General features: G+C 40.0%; 1 protein-coding gene across 5 annotated transcripts in view; it reads left to right on the forward strand.

Annotated features, from left to right (window-relative positions):
* The window catches only part of kif13a (kinesin family member 13A), a 121,212-nt gene that overhangs the window by 29,011 nt on the left and 70,203 nt on the right, over nucleotides 1-21,998 (forward strand). For all 5 annotated transcript variants that reach the window (XM_061915806.1, XM_061915809.1, XM_061915807.1 and 2 more), the window contains exons 3-4: nucleotides 10,720-10,735; nucleotides 19,077-19,137. In XM_061915806.1, the coding sequence (XP_061771790.1) occupies nucleotides 10,720-10,735; nucleotides 19,077-19,137 (77 nt within the window). The remainder of the gene's footprint in view (nucleotides 1-10,719; nucleotides 10,736-19,076; nucleotides 19,138-21,998) is intronic.

A 21,998-nucleotide genomic window follows, 5' to 3' on the forward strand; every position in this document is an offset into this window, starting at 1 on the left:
GCTTCAGCGGTCGCGGAGGCAAAAACTCGGACATTGGAGGAGTTCGGGGAAGCCATGGAAAACGAGTTCTGGACGGCTTCGAAGCGATTCTGGACCACCGTCCGCCGCCTCAGGAAGTGGAAGCAGTGCACTGTCAACACCGTGTATGGTGTGGAAGGTGCTCTGCTGACCACGACTGCGGATGTTGTGGATCGGTGGATGGAATACTTCGAAGATCTCCTCAATCCCAACAACACGTCTTCCTATGAGGAAGAGGTGGCTGGGGAATCTGTGGTGGGCTCTCCTATTTCTGGGGCTGAGGTTGCTAAGGTAGTTAAAAAGCTCCTCGGTGGCCCCTCCGACCACCACCAATCATTCATTCATCATTCATTCACCAGTGTGAGCGGCACCGGGGGAAAGGGTGACGTGTCCTACCCAAGGACACAACGGCAGCTATTTGGATGTCAATAGGTGGGAAGCGAACCTGCAACCCTCAAGTTTCTGGCAAGGCCGCTCTACCCACTACGCCATGCCGCCCCTACTGTAAACACAGTGTGTTTGTTAATAGAATATAATGTATTTTATTTTCACTATACACTTGTACAATGTGATTAAAAGCAACTCCAACATTAGTGCAACAGACTACAAATATGCAAAACATAGGAAGGAAAAAAAGAAAAATAGTACAAAAGGAGGTAAGGTGCACAGTCTAGTCCTGAGAACGAATGTTCTGAATGTGTTGTTTAAATATTAAATCTTATACTACATACAAACCCCGTTGGCAAATCATTTTCAACCCATATTAAGTTGAATTTGATACAAAGACAACATATTTGATGTTCAAACTGATAAACATTTTTTTTTTGTGCAAATAATCATTAACTTTAGAATTTGATGCCAGCAACCCGTGACAAAGAAGTTGGGAAAGGTGGCAATAAATACTGATAAAGTTGAGGAATGCTCATCAAACACTTATTTGGAACATCCCACAGGTGTGAGGGTTAATTGGGAACAGGTGGGTGCCATGATTGGGTATAAAAGCAGCTTCCATGAAATGCTAAGTAATTCACAAACAAGGATGGGGCGAGGGTCACCAATTTGTAAGTAATTTGTAGAACAGTTTTAGAACAACATTTCTCAACGAGCTATTGCAAGGAATTTAGGGATTTTACCATCTACGGTCCGTAAAATCATGAAAAGTTTCAGAGAATCTGGAGAAATCACTGCACGTAAGCGATGATCTTACGGACCTTTGAACCCTCAGGCGGTACTGCATCAAAAAGAGACATCAGTGTGTAAAGGATATCACCACATGGGCTCAGGAACTTTAATAAAACCACTGTCAGTAACTACAGTTGGTTGCTACATCTGTAAGTGCAAGACAATGCCAAGCCACGTGTTACAACAGCGCGGTTTGGTAGTAAAAGAGTGCGGGTACTTTCCTGGCCCGCCTGCTGTCCAGACCTGTCTCCCATCAAAAATATGTGGCGCATTATGAAGCGTAAAATACGACAGCACAGATCCCGGACTGTTGAACGACTAAAGCTCTACATAAAACAAGAATGAGAAAGAATTTAACTTTCAAAGGTTCAACAATTAGTTTCCTCAGTTACCAAACGTTTATTGAGTGTTGTTAAAAGAAAAGGTGATGTAACACAGTGGTGAACATGCCCTTTCCCAACTACTTTGACACGTGTGGCAGCCAAGTTAATTATTTGCAAAAAAAGTTTATGAGTTTGAACATCAAATATCTTGTCTTTGTAGTGCATTCAACTGAATATGGGTTGAAAAGGATTTGCAAATTATTGTATTCCGTTTATATTTACATCTAACACAATTTCCCAACTCATGAAAACGGGGTTTGTGCATGTATATACAGCAGCATTCAGACTGTGGGGTGGAAAGTAAAAATTGCACACAGAGAGGTGCTAAACTATAAAATCGGTGCCTATGAGAGTTCACTGTGGTTATGGCTTTAGGGAAAAAACTGTTCTTGAGTCTGTTTGTCTTAGACATGATGACCCTGTAGCGCCTTCCTGAGGGCAGTGGGTCAAACCGGTCAAAGCCAGGGTGGGAGCTGTCTTTGATAATGTTGGTAGCTCTGCTGAGGCGATAAGTATATTGTAAAATATGGGGGTATCTTCGCATGTCATATTTATTTTATTATTTTGGGAAAGTGGGGTATTTTCACTTCTATTGGAGGTGTGGTGTTTGTTAGTTAGGGCATAATTTATATAGTAGTAGAGCAGAGACCACTATTTTGAGCACTACAACATAGCCCTACAGTTTGTGCAAACTGTGCACACATTTAAAACAGTTCCTAAGTAGATATTATTTGTACAAGTTTGTAGTATGCACATTGTGTGATAGATGCGGCATTGTTGGATGACCCTGTTCATAATCTTGTGCGTTTGTTGCCTGCTGTGCTAGAAGAGGACATTTTTCGGTGGCATAATGACCCAGTGGCCTTAATCCTGCTCCATAACCACAGGGGGAATTCCGCTGCCGCTCTCCCACTCTTCATAACTTCCCTTTGGGCACCAGATTTAAAAGTGGAAACTGCCGAAAAATGTTGTTTTAATCAGTTATGTGCATTTTTAACTTCAATAGACCACCCCCCCCAAAGAATTGAAAAACGATCCACTATCTCAATCTCAAAGGAGGTATTTTCTACTGAAGATGATAAGAAATAAGGATATGGTCGGTAAAATCGCCTCAAAGTGAGAGCGTGAATTATGACTGCTTGTTGCCTTTTAGCCAATTTATATATTTTACTGATGTCTTATCACAAGGAGCCTGAAGGTTGGGAGCCTGTGCGCGCGTCCTTGACGACACGCAACGCACATCTGAGCGCACAGAACCAGTTGTCAGAGTCTGAGTGTGCTGAACCGCAACATAAGCCCTCGAACCACGACATGTTATACACGCTGAATTTAATCAAATGGCCCAAGGGCATAACCGTGCACGGTTCGTGAGCGTGACGCCACTGCTGGCACTGGAAGATTATGAATACACTTCACTTAGCATTTAGGCTGATTTCATGCCATATTAATAATCAGATGCTTTTGCACTATTGTTTCACAGTAACATATACAGCTTGTGCAGAATTATTTTCAAACTTAACATCCTCAGTGAGAGATTTAACCCTGATACACTGAAACAACTCTATCTTAACAAGTAATGCATAATTCTGCCGTCATTTTTTACAGTAAGGTTTGACACTGCTAAGAAAGAGACAGATTTCTGGGGAGATTAAAAGATTATATCGGTAGGCTGAGTGGGAGAACTGGAGCCTAACTTACAAGAATGTATGCAGGGGTCTTTAAGGTGACAAAAACAAGAAGAACACAGTCACACCAAATAGACGTGAATTAACTATGCTTTTGTCTTTAATAAGGAAATAATAGCGACATTCAATTCTTAATATACAGTATATATATATATATATATATAGTTGTGTACAATTCCTTCCATTGTTATGTGCAGCATTCCCGACATACCAGATGTGTATACTGCACGGACACCAGCAGCTCAGGGAGCCAGGGAATCTTTGCAGGGAGTTATACTGTAGTACATGTACTCTATCCCATCATTCTCACTGGGTTCCCATTTGTTTCTCATTGCTTTCGTGGGTTTGTTTGCTGGTATCCCAGGTTATTTTTGGGAATACAATGGATTTATCGTTATTTGCCTGTGTGCAGATCACAGGTCACAGTTATGTCTGGAATATGTTCACATTTCATATCCCCATGGGGTGTCTTATTTTTTTCACATGGCTGTAAATTGCATTTCTGGCATCCTCTCCAAATTTAGGAGAAGACATGCTAACACACATGTAATAAATATCTTCAACATGTTATATTTCATCATCATCAGACCAGGAGTGTCAAAGTAGTTTATTATTGAGGGCTGCATCGCATTTATGTCTGCTCTCAAGAGGCCGCTTGCAACAGTGAATATATGTGAATAGAAACATAAAATAGCCTCAAAACTATTTGGACAACTCTTTTTGATTATAACATTTTTTGCCAACAGATGAATGGGTAACTTGCTTTGAAATTCTAAGTAAACAAGATATATAAGTATTTAGTTTTGATAACACCAAAAAATGCTTAGAACTTCTTGTTGCATGATCATATAATATTAAAGTGTAGACCAGGGATCCCTAATCTTTTTGATTCAAGGGCCGCTTCGTGTTAAAAAATTTTGGCCGATATATATATATATTATATATATATATATATATCAGGGGTCGGCAACCCGCGGCTCTTTGGCAACTCTGATGCGGCTCAGCTGCACAATCGCCGGCCCCCCAGATTGTTGCGGGGAGATTCCGGAATTCAATGCCTCTCCCGGACATCACCCGGAGTCAACGTTCTCCAATTTTCACTTGGACTACAATATTAAGGGCGTGCCGTGATGATATTACTCTTAATGTCCTCTTGAACGTCATCGCGCCCGCCATTCACGGAATGCTATTTGCGTTGTCTTGAACGTCATCACACCCACCATTCACGGAATGCTATTTGCGTGCCGACCGGACACATTTCGCTGCTTCAATTGGCACATGTATGAGATTGCAAGGCATACTGGGTGACACCGAGTACACTGACGGTTGTGATATAAACAACTTTAACAATCCTACTAATATGCGCCACATTGTGAACCCACACAAAATAAGAATGAGAAACACATTTCAGGAGAAAATCCTCACAGTAAGACAACATAAACGCAACACAACAAATACCCAGAATCCTTTGCATCCATGATAAACCCTGACTATGTTATACACCCCGCGAGCACCAAACACCCCCCCGCCCCCCTCCCTGCGTGGTTGAGGTGGTGAGCCGCTAGGAGACACCGAGAGTAACAAGCGGTAGAACTTGGATTAGGACAGATTTTAAAAATAATAATTAAAAAAATTATATATTATTTTTTTTTTTTTCCTTTTTAAATATTGGGACTTTCCGCCTGCTGTATTTTGGACGTTGGTGGGCCGTATAGTTTGGGGACCCCTTGTGTAGACCTTATGCCGTACATACTGAAAACTAAAAGAAAAATACATTTAGTCAGCTTAATTATTTCTAGCCTTTCACTAAAATGTGCCCAATCACATAAAATGATGTGGTGGGCCATTCAAGTGCTTGCCAAGGTGTGTACCCAATTTTCATGGTGATTCGGCTGACACCCCCCAAAAAAATCTTTGTACTGCACATTGAGTTGTGTGAGAAATTATAAGTCAATTCCTCTGGGGGTCAAACTTTGGGGTTTAATAAAAAAGACAAACACCCAATGTGGTGTGTTTGTCAGATAAATAATCAGCATGTTTTGGGAAATGTTCACCCTTTTGTGTGCAGCGGTTGAGGGCTCAAAAAAAACTAAACAGTCAAACTGATGTGTTAAGATAATTTACGTCATTTACATGCATGTCTTTTCCCTCTGGCACTCATCGAGGGTGGACGCTCCCCTTTCCTCTCCCTTCTCTCTCCTGCTTGCTTCTTTGTTTTGTCTTCTCTTAACTTTCTTGTTGCCTCTTTTTGCCCTGCTCTCCAAATCTAAAAATTGGAACTATTTAACTGGCCTCAACAAAATTGACAAGATCTTGGGTTTGGGGGAACCTGCTGTCGTGACGAATCGGTTGTTGCTGGACACACGACGGACTCTTGGGAGAAGAAGGAGTGCCTCGTGCCTGGCTACCCTTTTCTGTCGAGGACGTGAAGATATCCACCTATTCGGAATTATGACAACAGGACATCTGCTGATTGTAAGCGTTGCTCTGGTTTGTCGACAAATTGGAAGTTGCTGGCAGTCTTCAAAATACCCCAAAGCTGCCACAAATGATTGGAGGATGCGGGAAGAACTGTGGATTACATCGGTCTGTCTACCCCGCAGTTTTTGAGGACCAGTCATAGACAATTTAGAGTGAAAATCAAATTTTATTTTCACTCGCATACAAATCATTCTAACTTTGATTGTTTCCCTGGCTTCGAGACTCTCCCGAAGGTCACTGCAGCGAAGACACAACAAACTCCCTTCTTGTCTCTCAGGACACACAACTGTTGTTGGTGACTTTGGACCAGTCTAGATTGTATTTTTTTACTCATCCTTCCCCAGCTTTTACCTTTTTCCCATCTTTTACGGGGCGCCTTATGGCGACCCATCAGCGTTCTTGTTCTGTAACGCTGTACACTGTTTGTTTGTCTAATCTTGAACAGGTTTGTGCTGAAAACAAAGTTTCGTTGTACTTGTGCAATGACAATAAAGACCTACCCTATTCTATCCTATGTTTTGAGAGGGAACCTGAATACTTGGAGCAAACATGGGAAAAACATGCTCGACAAGATTCGAACCCAAAACCTACTGTGACTTCTTCTCACACTCCGTCCACGTTATGCCAATTATAGATTGTACATTTTCCATGGAAGAAAAGTGTGTGTCTTTACGTATCTTGTGATTGACAGGTGACCAATCAGTTTGTACTTTCGGCCAAAGTCAGCTGTGACGGAGATGCTTTTCCTGGAACAGAATAGTAGAAAGTAGGGCTGCGAATCTTTGGGTCTCCCACGATTCGATTCAATATCGATTCTTGGAGTCGCGATTCGATAATATATCGATTTTTTCGATTCAACGCGATTCCCGATTCAAAAACGATATTTTTCCGATTCAAAATGATTCTGTATTCATTTAATACATAGTATTCCAGTAGGATTTACCCCAGTCTGCTGACATGCTAGCAGAGTAGTAGATTTAAAAAAAAAAAAAGCTTTTATAATTGTAAAGGACAATGTTTTATTAACTGATTGCAATAATGTAAATTTGTTTGAACTATTAAACGAACCAAAAATATGACTTATTTTATCTTTGTGAAAACATTGGACACAGTGTGTTGTCAAGCTTATGAGATGCGATGCAAGTGTAAGCCACTGTGACGCTATTGTTCTTTTTAAAATTTTTATAAATGTCTAATGATAATGTCAATGAGCGATTTTTAATCACTGCTATGCTGAAATTATAACTAATATTGATACTGTTGTTAATAATATTCATTTTTTTTTCACTACTTTTGGTTTGTTCTGTGTCGTGTTAGTGTCTCCTTTAAATTGCTCTGTTTATTGCAGTTCTGAGTGTTGCTGGGTCAGGTTTGGTTTTGGAATTGGATTGCATTGTTATGGTATTGCTGTGTATTGTTTTGTTGGATTAATAAAATAATTAAAAAATCAATTTAAAAAAAAAGAGAATCGATTCTGAATCGCACAACGTGAGAATCGCGATTCGTATTCGAATTGATTTTTCCCAACACCCCTAATAGTATAGGAAATGAAAGAATGGATTAATAAAATTCCCCACAAGTTAGATCAAATACCTTTGATGTTTTTACAGTACTCTTTGAGTGGAAGTAATATTGTTGCAAAATTATTTCCAAACGTGTATCTCAATCTGCGTGTGTAATCCTATTGGAAGCATGTGTATGAATTGTGTGTCTGTATATCAATCTGAGTGTGTTTTAGATCCACGTACGTGCGTTTTAAGTTTTATGTCTGTCCCTAATCAAAAATAACCCTTGATAGGCTGTCTACTTCCATGTGACTTTTGCGACATTTCTGGCGCAGTGGATTGATGGCTTGGTCTGATTAGGGACAGACAGACAACTTAAAACACAATTATGCAAATCTAAAACACACGTAAGCGGCTCAGAATACACACACTCGGATTGATATACAAACAAACAAATTAGTACTCACGCACGCAAATTGGATTACATGCACATGGATTGAGATACACGTTTGAAAATAATTTTGCTACAATGATACTTCCATACACTTTCATATTACAAGACAGATGATGCGTATAAAAGTGACAATTACAGGACTGCTGTGTGGCGGTCTATAGCTCTTCATCTATTCATTGAGCTATAGTTTCTTTCTCGCTACTGAAACATTTTGTCTTTGCTTGGAGGAAATATAAAGTGGAGTAGTTGTGTAGGCAGCAGAGCTTTCTAGATGTAGTGTTACATCCCAGAGATGAGCAGGATGTAGTGTTTCCAGTCTTATTAGTTACTATGTGAAGGATGATGTCCTCTTATGTCTTCAAGCTCTGCGTTTGACCCATCCCCTTGTTCACCCACTGGGTGGTGAGGTGAGCAGTGAACAGCAGCAGAGAGGTAATGGGTTCCATTTTTATAGTCTTTGGTATGACTCGGCCGGGGTTTGAACTCGCGACCTACCGATCTCAGGGCGGACCCTGAGCACGCCGGATCTGATGATCAGTACTCCAAATATCAAAGTACTTGAAATGTTGTTGACGTTGATAAGCGTTTGTACTGCACATAATTTTCCTCCCGCGTGTGAATATTTTTATTTTTCTGTTTTTATATGATATTACACACTCTTATGTAACATACAGTAGCTGTTGTGGTAATTTTGTTAGATGTACAATGCTAATGATATGAACATTTCATATCACATTTGTTGTGACCAAAATGATCATGGTTATTTTTTTTGGCAGCATTGAAGGACGTGCTCAAAAGTACTTATACACACACTGAAAATTTAAATCAAGTTTTATGTAAAAAATAAAATAGAATAAATAGACACAATAAATGTTCTTGGCAGAAGAAACATTATATATTGCTCTGGCTTCTTAAGAGCCATATAATTTTTTGTTGAATGACTGTTTAAATATGTTTATCTTCTTCTTTTTTAATTTAGTTTTTTAATGATGAAGTAAAAACGGTTGTTGGGCGCATTTAAACTTGCAGTTTCAACATTTAAAACATTACTTGTGGTCTACATAAAAATAATGGTGGCATTTTGGTAAAAATGTTGCTTTTACAGACCATCTCCAAACCACTTTCTGACCGTCCCTCCAGCATGCGCCGTTTTGTGGGTGAACTCATTTACGTGCCTCCTCTGTGACGGCGTCTTCGCCCCATCAGCCGTGTTACTGATAGATATAAGGTAGAACTATATGCTACTTTGTATTAGAAATGGCAACAGCGCAGGATGCAAGTGCATGTATGAGCCAGTCTGCAATATTGTTTTATTCATATCTCTGCCATGCCTCCAATGGTTTGAATTAGATGATTGGGACTTAGGCAGATCCTAAACACACAAAAACAGGTACCGATAGAAAGAACAGTTGGTTTCGCATTATAGGTTCCCTTATGTTTTTAAGAGCAGGCTTAAGACCTTTTTGATTTGGCTTTTACCTGATACTTATTATTTTATTTCTATCTCTACTTATGGTTCTTACTATTTTACAAGTTTTAATATGTTTATTTTGCAACGTTCTTCAGATGAGCCATCTGCCTCAGGAGCTATTGGTCGTGCTTGTGGGGGCGCTATGTGTTAGCGTCCTGGTGACCATGATCTGATGACCTCCTGGTGCAAATGGCTTCTGTGATAGTGTTTACTCACATGTCTCTTCTGTACTCAGCCATGCAATCATATGTCCATATATTTGCACGTGTGTATGTGTGTTTGTGTTTGGTATCTGTGTCTGTGCGTACGTATGTGATAATGGAGGATATGGGTCGTCGGGGTATTGTTTTTAACTTTGTAAAGCACTTTGCGTTGCATTTCTTTTATGCATGAAACGCGCTTTACAAATAAAGTTTAATTTGATTTGATTTGAAGTTGAAGTTATTATTCCCTGAAGTATAGATCGATCACTTTGTGCCAAGAGAAAACCGCCTGTAGGTTCAATGTGCACGATTGAAGAGCTTAGTTGCTCAGACAACATTTTGTCTATATAAATTTAGATGGGAGCAGCACGGTGTAATAGGGGTTAGTGCGTGTGCCTCACAATACAAAGGTCCTGGTTTTTATCCTCTGGCTCTGGGTCTTTCTGTATGGAGTTTGCATGTTATCCCTGTGACCGTGTGGGTTCCCTCCGGGCAGTCCGGCTTCCTCCCACCTCGGAAAACATGCACCTGGGGATAGGTTGATTGGCAACACTACATTGTCCCTATTGTGTGAATGTGAGTGTGAATGTTTTCTGTCTATCTGTGTTGGCCCTGTGATGAGGTGGCGACTTATCCAGGGTGTACCCCGACTATCGTCCGAATGCAGCTGGGATAGGCTACTGCACCCCGGCGACCCCGAGACGGACACGTGGTAGAGAATGGATGGGGGTATGTTGTTTCCTAATGAGAAAAGACATGTCTTGTATTCATGTTAGCATTTAAGCTAGCTAGAAAGCTAGTGCTAGCTTGGTTCTCCATCCGTCTGTGAGTTTATCAAAGTGTCATCAATCACGGTTTTATGATAATGTGAATTAGACTAGTTGTTGACATAAGTGGGCTCCACTGTGTATGGTTGTTTGTTTGCCTTTAGGAATTCCTTCTCCAGATAAGTAAGTAATCCCACTTAACAGTAGGGCGAATATAAACCGCGATAAACTTTTGTCCTTAGTTCCGGCAAATGGGTATGCCGGGTCCAGCTCACCCCACCTTGTCCTCTTTGTTAAGCCTGCAGGCGTAAGATCTATTGACTCAACAGAGTCAGTGGAACATAGAATCCTAAATCTCTTCCTTTTTCCTTATGCTCCACTTGCTCAATTATGAACCCAATCACAGGAGCAGGAAATGACAAACAAAGTCTAGTTGAGTGTGTGCACAAAAAAAAAAATCACTTTGGATTCAAGCAATGTTTAGCATGTTCTACCGATTAGCATTCCTAACTGTTCTGTTTTTCTTTCTCTTCTTCCGGCTTTTCACATTGGAATTCCTCTGCCATTCAGCAGGAAGCAAGCTAAGGTATGTACCCCTCGCCTTAACTGTCTGTGTTTTTACAGTGAACATTAGCAATCAACACGGCTGATGTGTGGTATCAACAGAAGCCATCACTTTGAAAAAAAAAAAGGAGTTGCAAACAGGCAAGACGGTTTCCTTGAGGATGTGAGAAGTATCCCGCACGGCCTTGTGCAATGGCACAAAGGCAGTGATTGAAGGCGTTTCTTAGTCGCCTGTTCGTTCAGCAGGAGCCGGATAGATGTCCGTGTGAACGTGTCAGCGCTCTAAGATGTGCTGAACACCCACAAAGGCTCTACAATGAGTGTGGACACTGGGCTAGTGTGTGCGCACACATTCAAAGCTGCATTGTTTTGCAATCACATACCCCCGGCCCGTCACCACCACCTCTTCATCTTGACGACACACTGGTGACTAGTTCAGCCATGGTTCACGCACCAAGGACTGGCTTTGTGTCGAGTAGACTCGTTGACGAGGACCAGGGATTCTTGGGCCTGTAGCCTGAATTTACTCTGTAAGACCTAGGCGAGCATGTGGCTGTCTGCTCACTTTGGTCAAAGTATATTTAAAAGGGGGTTGCGGTCCATATCCCCAGAAATAACAAATAGGGAATTGTTCCAATTTGTTTTATTATTATGTAGCGCTCATTTACAGTAGTCGAAACAGGTCACTCCGACATCAGAACACTTGTCTGTCTCTTCCAGTAGTGCTGTGTGATATTACGATATATATGGTAATACAACGTAAAAATGTCTATAGTATGATTATATAACTCTGTATTATTTATATCGTAGTTTTTTGTCTACGCTGTGACGAATGTTACTGCAGCAACGATGCTACTTTTTTTTCCCGTCACTGAAAATAACTTTACGTACACATGGACGTCAACAACATTGCAAAGACCAAGCGTAAAATAGAAGCTAAACCAACACAATCCGAAGAGGAATTGGTGCCAAAACGTTAAAGAGGAACTCCTTGGTTTGGTTTAAAAAAGACAGACACTGATTGAACAACGGTAGGCTAATCCGCAAAACATGCCCTCCACGAGTCGTTTATTTATCACGTCTATTCTTTTTTATCACTTGAATACATAACATGAAGAACAGTGCGGCTGTGCCAATATTAGACATTTTCACATATATCGTTATCGGCCTCTTTTTATCAGTTTCCGCCTTTTTTTTCTTTCTTTTTTACAACTCCAACAGAAGTATATCAGCAGATACAATATATACATTTGATACCAGTGTTTTGTACAAACCCTGTTTCCATATGAGTTGGGAAATTGTATTAAATGTAAATATAAACAGAATACAATGATTTGCAAATCCTTTTCAACTCATATTCAATTGAATGTACTACAAAGACAAGATATTTGATGTTCAAACTCATAAACTTTATTTTTTTTTTGCAAATAATATTCAACTTAGAATTTTATGGCTGCAACACGTGCCAAAGTAGTTGGGAAAGGACATGTTCACCACTGTGTTACATCACCTTTTCTTTTAACAACACTCAATAAAGGTTTGGGAACTGAGGAAAGTAATTTTTGAAGCTTTGAAAGTGGAATTCTTTCCCATTCTTTTTTTATGAAGAGCTTCAGTCGTTCAACAGTCCGGGTCTCTGCTGTTGTATTTTACGCTTCATAAAGCGCCACACATTTTCGATGGGAGACATGTCTGGACTGCAGGCTGGTCAGGAAAGTACCCGCACTCTTTTTTTACGAAGCCATGCTGTTGTAACACGTGTCTTGCTGAAATAAGCAGGGGTGTCCATGATAACGTTGCTTGGATGACAACATATGTTGCTCCAAAATCTGTATGGACCATTCAGCATTAATGGTGCCTGCAAAAATGTGTAAGTTACCCATGCCTTGGGCACTAACACACCCCCATACCATCACAGATGCTGGCTTTTAAACTTTGCGTCTATAACAATCCGAATGGTTATTTTCCTCTTTGTTCTGGAGGACACCACGTCCTCTGTTTCCAAATATAATTTGAAATGTGAACTCGTCAGACCACAGAACACCTTTCCACTTTGTATCAGTCCATCTTAGGTGAGCTCGGGCCCAGCCAAGCCGGCTGCGTTTCAGGATATTGTTGATAAATGGGTTTGGCTTTGCATAGTAGAGTTTTAACTTGCACTTACAGATGCAGCGACCAACTGTAGTTACTGACAGTGGTTTTATGAAGTGTTCCTGAGGCCATGTGTTGATATCCTTTACACACTGATGTCGCTTTTGATGCTGTACCGCCTGAGGGATCAAAAGTCCGTAATATCATTGCTTACGTGCAGTGATTTCTCCAGATTATCTGAACTTTTTGATGATTTTACGGACCATAGATGGTAAAATCCCTAAATTCCTTGCAATAGCTCATTGAGAAATGTTGTTTCTAAAACTGTTTGACAATTTGCTTACAAAGTGGTGACCCTCATCCCATCCTTGTTTGTGAATTACTTAGCATTTCATGGAAGCTGCTTTTGTACCCAATCATGGCACCCAACTGTTCCCAATTAGCCTGCACACCTGTGGGATGTTCCAAATAAGTTTTTGATGAGCATTCCTCAACTTTATCAGCATTTATTGCCACCTTCCTAACTTCTTTGTCACGTGTTGCTGGCATCAAACTTTATAAAGTTAATGATTATTTGCAAAAAAAAAAATTGTTAATCAGTTTGAACATCAAATATGTTGTCTTTGTAGCATATTCAACTGAATATAGGTTGAAAATGATTTGCCAATCATTGTATTTCGTTTATATTTATATCTAACACAATTTCCCAACTCATATGGAAACGGGGTTTGTATTTAAAAATATAAAATGTCAGCCGGCTTGCCCTACATGTTAAGAGTTACCTTTTTTTTTTACTGTAGCCCCCGCTTTCTTCTTGCTGCTAATAATATTGGTCGCTTGTACACAGTACAAAACTTTATGGGTGTAACGGTACGTGTATTTGTATTGAACCGTTTCGGTACGGGGGTTTCGGTTCGGTACAAGGGTGTATCGAACGAGTTTGTATTCTAAAGTCTTAACAAGCTGCTCTCCTTTCTGCCTCTGTCTGAGCAGTGAGCACCCAACATTGTCCCGCCCACACAACCATCTGATTGGTTACATACAAAGCCAATCAGCAGTGCGTATTCAGAGCGATGTAACAGCCAATCAGCAGTGCGTATTCAGAACGCATGTTGTAAATGCTTCATTGTCGATCAGACATGTGTTTAGCAGCGGACATCGTACACTCCCCAAATTATAAAAAACACTTTCCTGTCACAACAATTACAAACATCACTATGAGCCCGTTGACATTCTAGAAACTCAAACTGCAGTTCAGCTCGCTCACAGTTCTGGCTTGAGGTGATGTGAAGGCTAATTAGCTTTTAGCGTTATGTTCGCTCATTTTGCTGCCTGTGTGCGTGTGTGTGTGTGTGCGTGTGCGTGCGTATTTGTGTGTGTGCATGTGTTAGGGGCAGTAAAGCCCTCTCTGTCTGTTATTTCACATGAACTAACATGATCTCCATAGATTTCAGGGATGAATAGTCTCTTCTATTGCAATTGTACTATTTTTCAGCTATAGTTATATTACTCATTAGTAATGTAGCAGCCTAGTTTTGAATGGCAGGGTCCCTGCTATCACATGTTGATACAAATATAACATTTACATAATAAAAGTCAACTACAGGCTTCCCAAATGCTGTAATACATTAAGCATGATGAGTTGACTTGAAACTGTTTAATGTTGCACTTTTTATATGTAGAAGAAAGGTTTTGTAATTTTATTTAATCAAAGCAACAACTTGAGGCAGTTTAATGTGGATTAACTGGGCAGAATTATTATAGTGTTCCCAATGTTAAAAGGATAAAGCCATTGTTTACAAATTTGGTAAATAAATAACCCAAAAATGTATATTTGTTTGTTTTCTTACTGTACCGAAAATGAACCGAACCGTGACCTCTAAACCGAGGTACGTACTGAACCGAAATTTTTGTGTACCGTTACACCCCTACAAAACTTCAGTTATTTGCCATGAAATCCAGTTTTTGACCTTCTTTCCTGGCGTCTTACCTGTTCCGTATTGTTTGGTTTACTACATGCAACAATCAATCCTCTGTCCACAGCAAAGAGTGTGGTGGGCTCATTAAAGTAGTGTGACAAGTTACATGTTATTTGATTTAATCACATAACATGTTAACGTACATGGATAGACATTAAGATGACAGAAAAGACATCCCTGACAAAAATCATAACTTTGTGTAAATATGTCAACAAATAGGTGACTTATTATATATGAATAAAGAAGAGTAGGCAGAAGCTCACACATTCTCATACTTTCTGTAACATCCAGTAAGAAATTGTCAGTCAGCTTGAGAAATGTTTCGCCTACAAAACCCAAAACCAGTGAAGTTTGCACGTTGTGTATTTCCTAAATAAAAACAGAATACAAAGATTTGCAAATCCATTTAATCTTAAATTCAATTGAATGGACTGCAAAAACAAGATTTTTAATCTTCGAACTGAGAAACTTAATTTTTTTTCAAATAATCATTAACTTAAAATTGAATGGCAGCAACACATTACAAAAAAGTTGGCACACGGGCATTTTCACCACTGTGTTACATGGCCTCTTTGTTCCGGAGAACACGATGTGCACAGTTTCCAAAAACAATTTGAATTGTGGACTTGTCAGATCACAGAACGCTTTTCCATTTTGCATCAATCCATTTTAGATGAGCTCTGGCCCAGCGAAGCCGGCGGTGTTTCTGGGTGTTGTTGATAAATGGCTTTTGCTTTGCATAGTAGAGTTGTAACTTGCACTTACAGATGTAGCGACAAACTGTAGTTACTGACAGTGGTTTGCTAAAGTGTTCCTGAGCCCATGTGGTTATATCCTTTACACACTGATGTCACTTTTTGATGCAGTACCGTCTGAGGGATTGATGGTCTGTAATATCATCGCCTACGTGCAGTAATTTCTCCATATTCTCTGAACCTTTTGATGATATTACGGACCGTAGATGGTGAAATCCCTGAATTCCTTTCAGTAGCTCGTTGAGAAATGTTGTTCTTAAACTGTTGGACAATTTGCTCACGCATTTTTTCAGAAAGTATAGTGACCCTCCCCCCATCCTTGTTTGTGAATGACTGAGCATTTAATGGAAGCTGCTTTTATACCCAATCACTGCACGCACCTCTTCCCAATTAGCCTGTTCACCTGAGGGATGTTCCAAATAAGTGTTTGATGAGCATTCCTCCACTTTTTCAGTATTTTTTGCCACTTGTGCCAGCTTTTTTGAAACATGTTGCAGGAATCAAATTCCAAATGAGCTAATGTTTGCAAAAAATAATAAAGTTTTCCAGTTCGAATGTTAAGTATCTTGTTTTTGCAGTCTATTCAATTGAACATAGTTTGAAAAGGATTTGTAAATATTTGTATTCTGTTTTTATTTATGATTTACACAACGTGCCAACTTCTCTCGTTTTGGGTTTTGTACATACTATGTGAAGGAGCCTGGAATTTATTTTATTAAAATGTTCACAATATTGATTCTAGGTTCCTCACGAGGAAACCTTATAATGTATTAAATCCATCCATCCATCCATTTACTACCGCTTATTCCCTTTGGGGTTGTGGGGGGGCGCTGGTGCTTATCTCAGCTACAATCGGGCAGAAGGCAGGATACACCCTGGACAAGTCGCCACCTCATTGCAGGGCCAACACAAATAGACAGACAACATTCACACTCACATTCACCCAGAAGGGCCAATTTAGTGTTGCCAATCAACCTATCCCCATGTGCATGTCTTTGGAAGTGGGAGGAAGCCCACGCAAACTCCACACAGAAAGATCCCGAGCCCGGGATTGAAGCCTGACTACTCAGGACCTTCGTATTGTGAGGCAGACGCACTAACCCCTCTGTCACCGTGAAGCCTGTATCAAATCCATAAACTGCTATATAATTGTATAAAATTGAGTAGATGGCGAGTTATTGTAATGTAGAGTAATCCAATATTTTTACCAATTTTCCCATGGAGATTTCCCATCCATTTTTAAAAGCAAGTGTTGATTCTCTTTTGACTTTAAGCATTAGACACACATAATAAAGGTGTTTGTGAAATCCCCTGATGTTGTTTGGCGCTAAATAACGACAACATTAGTGCTGTATTAAAAATTGTGTTACTACTTGTCTAACGTTTCCTCAGAAGTAATGGGAAAAAAACCCAACTTAAAGCATTGTCCAGCTGTTTACTGTCACACATTATAGTATTTGTGTTTAAATAACTTTTACTGCAAATTAGTATTGTCTCCAAATATCGGTATCGACATTTAAAAAAAAAGATGCATCAATTGATCTCTAATAGAAACAGTGTTGAAATGTGACAAAACCAAAGTGTGATGAAAAGAAAAACACACCAAACAAAGGCACTGTTTCTGACAAGAAGTCCTGCAGACCCAGAGAAATTACAGATGCCATCATTAAATTCGTATACGTAGACATGACTATAGTCACTGTTGAAAAAGAGGGCTGAGACTAGCAATAATTGTTTAGTTTTTTTAAATTATATTGTCCGTTTTATGTATAAAATATGTTCTTTATAAATTGAATGACAAAATATAAGCGACATCAGCATTTACTTTATGTGTATGTATTTTTTAAGCTAAAGAAAAAATACTATACAGTGATATATAGTGATCAGAAAAATGTTACATAATAAAGTCGTTACTTATGACTTTTTCTAGTAACGAGTAATTAAATTAATTACTTTTATGTACTTTACAAAGCGGTTACCAATACGTTTGATGTAAGATGGCACGTTGCTTTTGATGTGGACGAGACAGATTCAGAATCCCAGCAAGTTCACTTCAGGAAGTTGCTCTTTACAACACACACTCACTCGCACGCATGCGCGCGCTATTACTAGTACGGGGGAGACATAAACATTCTATAAAGTGAAAATCATCAACAATAATAATCCTACGATACCCTTTTTGTGGACAAGGAGATACACAGATATTAATGCAAGTTCAATTGCTTTATTAACTATGAGTAAAAATATTCCATAGGCGCTGCCATCAGCAATCTCCTTTCAATCAGCAGACTACCAAGCCAATACACTCACACACTCTTCTCTCATGAAATATCTCTCGAATGAATACACCAGATATATGACAGGAAAGTAGCATTAAATACTTTCCCTAGTAACATCTATTAAAGAATAATTCCGTTAGTAGTTCTATATTTTGGGAGGAAACTAAAGAGTAACTGTAATAATTACTTTTTTAAAGTAGTTTTCCGAACATTGGATATATATCGTTAAAATGATTGTCTATTTCCAAGAGCACTACTTTCAGGGTCTACCATTACTAAAACAAATGTATGGTTTCCAGTGGTTGATATGAAAAGGCTTTGTTGTGTAGTCGGAATGTTTATATTTAATGCAGTCTAGCCTTCAGGCTACAGCGAGACAGTCTGACTGCACAGCTCTTGTTAGCAAAGCAGCTCTAATTGAGAGTGATGGCACTTTTTGTTCCTTTCAATGGCACCAAATCACTTTGACTGAAGTCACAAGAAGTGCGGTCCTGTTTTTTAAAGTGTTCACTCATCCTGCTGCTTCCTGTGCTGACTGTGCAAACGTGGCCAATAACCCCTATCATGACTCGTCATGTGTCAGGTATTTCAGGGTTTTGAGGAGGAAAGTTGGTCGTCTGTCAGATAGGTTTTTATGTAAAATGATGTTGGCGTTGTAGACCCACAATCCCACTGAGAGGCGTATCATCAATAAAGTCACAGTGTTATCATTTTATATAAATAACTATAAACTGTATACAATTACAGATGCTGTTTTCAATGTACGAAACAAGTCTCATTTCCCAGAAAGCACCTCTTTGTGTCACTTCGTGCAGAGCTCATGCAGGTGCCTCTCAGATACAAAGCAAGGGGTATCTTCTGCCCAATTCTGTATTGTGAAACCCGGCAATGAGGGCCGAGTGCCAGCATGCACCGCCGGGAAGCGCCCCTTCCCGTTTCCTTGGAGACGAGGGTCACTGAGTGCTGGAATTTCTTGGGGGAGCACTGACCCTGATTTATGAATTCATTTAGCTGCAGCCACTATGACAAAACAGTGAACAGTGGATTTGTCTTAATGAGCATTACTGTGAACAATACGCTAGACTGCATCTAACTTTCGCAGACAAGCTCTATCCTGCTGATTTACATGCATAGCGCAGCTCAATAAGCCTGTTTTTTGGTGCCCTGCAAGGAAACAAAGGATCAGGTTTTGTTGGACTGTACTTGCTCGGACAGGTATGCAAAGTGTGTTTACCATCACTTTGCTGTCTTCTCTGCAGGTGTTCGCCTTCGACCACTGTTTCTGGTCCATGGATGAGTCCAATGTTCCCAAATATGCTGGTGAGTCACACATGCTAACTACTCACTCGTCACCAAGCACATCCATCCATCCATCCATTTCCTACCGCATTTTCCCTTTTGGGGTTGTGGGGGGCGCTGGCGCCTATCTCACAAGCACATCCTGGACAAATAATTAGGTTGTTTTGTGCCAGTGAAGCTTTTTTGGGATTCCATGACCAAACATCATGAGGGATTATACAAATACAATAAACAAGCTCTCTGTCTTTATACTGTATGATGAAAGCAGTCCTTGGTAAACAAATTTAGTGCAAAACTACAATGCTCACTATAGCGCCAAATAATGATTTTAATATTTATTTCTTTGTGGCGGTGGGTTGTATGGAGGTATATGACATCATTGCCTGATTTGTGCATGTCATTTTAATGGACGCTGCAGGGGACAAAAAGTGAGCAAAACACATAAAAAGGAAAACAATGATTGTGTGTTTAGAAATGAGGGCTGTCAAAAGATGATAAAAAACAAAACAAAAGCGATGCCTTACTTATCTGTGGTTGTTATGTTGGCAATATTGTTGTCCGCTGTTTGTTGTCGATGGTCTGGTAGCATGTTTTTCTTTTAGATGGTATTTCAAACTTGTTTATATAATTCAGCTCTTAAGGAATTATGCAAATATGCAAATGACATTGCTATTTTTAAAATCCCGTGGGGGGTGTATTTTGAAAACTAAATTTGCCTCTGACCGGGCTCGGGATCTTTCTGTGTGTAGTTTGCATGTCCTCCCTGTGACTGCGTGGGTTCCCTCCGGGTACTCCGGCTTCCTCCCACTTCCAAAGACATGCACCTGGGGATAGGTTGATTGGCAACACTAAATTGGCCCTAGTGTGTGAATGTGAGTGTGAATGTTGTTTGTCTATCTGTGTTGGCCCTGCAATGAGCTGGCGACTTGTCCAGGGTGTACCCCGCCTTACGCCCGGTTGTAGCTGAGATAGACACCAGCGCCCCTCGTGACGCCGAAAGGGAATAAGCGGTGGCGTATGCATTGACCTGATCACTGATCAGACCACAATCCATGCCGCCTTTCAGGTAACCATGATAAGGTAAAGGAGCAGTTGCGATGAAAATAAATTGTGTGATTAATCTGTATTTATACATGATTCATGAGATCATTTTGTGTTATGAATTGCACGCATTAGGGCAATAACTTTAAAAAGCCTTTTAGGAAATATGACCGTGTTATCCGGACTATACAGGTGCTGGTCATATTATTAGAATATCATGAAAAAGTTGATTTATTTCATTAATTCCATTTGAAAAGTCAAACTTGTAGAATGTACACATTCATTCCAAACAGACTGATACATTTCAAGTGTTTTTTGCCAAAAAGGAGATGATTATAGCTGACAACCAATGAAAATCCTAAATTCAACATCTCAGAAAATTAGAATATGGTGAAAAGGTCAGATATTGAAGACACCTGGTGCCACACTCTAATTAGCTAAATAACTCAAAACACCTGGAAAAGCCTTTAAATGATCTCTTGTTTTGATTCTGTATGACACACAATCATGGGGAAGACTGCTGACTTGACAACTGACAAAGACAAAGATGACCATTGATACTTTAAAGAAGGAGGGCAAGACACAAAAGGTCATTGCCAAAGAGGTTGGATGTTCCCAGAGCTCTGTGTCCAAGCACATTAATAGAGAGGCGAAGGGAAGACAAAGATGTGGTAGAAAAAAGTTTACAAGCAAGAGGGATAACCGCGCCCTGGAGAGGATTGTCAAACAAAACCGATTCAAAAATGTGGGGGAGATCCACAAAGAGTGGACAGCAGCTGGAGTCAGTGCTTCAAGAACCACCACGCACCGACGTATGCAAGATATGGGCTTCAGCTGTCGCATTCCTTGTTAAAAGCCACTTTTGAATAAGAGACAACGTCAAAAGCGTCTCGCCTGGGCTCAAGACAAAAAGGACTGGATTGCTGCTGAGTGGTCCAAAGTTATGTTTTCAGATGAAAGTAAATGTTGTATATCCTTTGGAAATCAAGGTCCCAGAGTCTGGAGGAAGACAGGAGAGGCACAGAATCCACATTGCCTGAAGTCCAGTGTCAAATTTCCTCAATCGGTAATGGTCTGGGGTGCCATGTCATCTGCTGGTGTTGGTCCACTGTGTTTCCTGAGGTCTAGGGTCAATGCAGCAGTCTACCAGGAAGTTTTAGAACACTTTATGCTGCCTGCCGCGGACCAATTTTATGGAAGTGAAGATTTCATTTTCCAACATGACTTAGCACCTGCACACAGTGCCAAATCTACCAGTACCTGGTTTAAGGACCATGGTATCCCTGTTCTTGATTGGCCTGCAAACTCACCTGACCTTAACCCCATAGAAAACCTATGGGGTATTGTGAAGCGGAAGATGCGAGATGCCAGACCCAACAATGGTGAAGAGCTGAAGGCCACTATTAAAGCAACCTGGGCTCTCATAACACCTGGGGAGTGCAACAGACTGGTCGACTCCATGCCACGCCGTATTGCTGCAGCAATTCAGACAAAAGGAGCTGCAACTAAGTATTGATTGCCGTACATGCTGAAACTTTCCATGTTCATACTTTTCAGTTGGCCCTAATTTCTAAAAATTATTTTTTGGTACTAGTCGTAACTAATATTCAAATTTTCTGAGATACTGAATTTGGGATTTTCAGTAATTGTCAGTACTAATCATCAAAATTTAAAGAAATAAACATTTCAAATATATCACTATGTGTGTAATGAATTGATATAATATTTAAGTTTCACGTTCTGAATATAATTACTGAAATAAATCTACTTTTTCATGATATTCTAATAATATGAGCAGCACCTGTAGAGCACATCGGTATATAAGCCGCACCCACTAAATT

Source organism: Nerophis ophidion, linkage group LG11 (assembly GCF_033978795.1).
Source record: "Nerophis ophidion isolate RoL-2023_Sa linkage group LG11, RoL_Noph_v1.0, whole genome shotgun sequence".
NCBI classification, from domain to species: domain Eukaryota; kingdom Metazoa; phylum Chordata; class Actinopteri; order Syngnathiformes; family Syngnathidae; genus Nerophis; species Nerophis ophidion.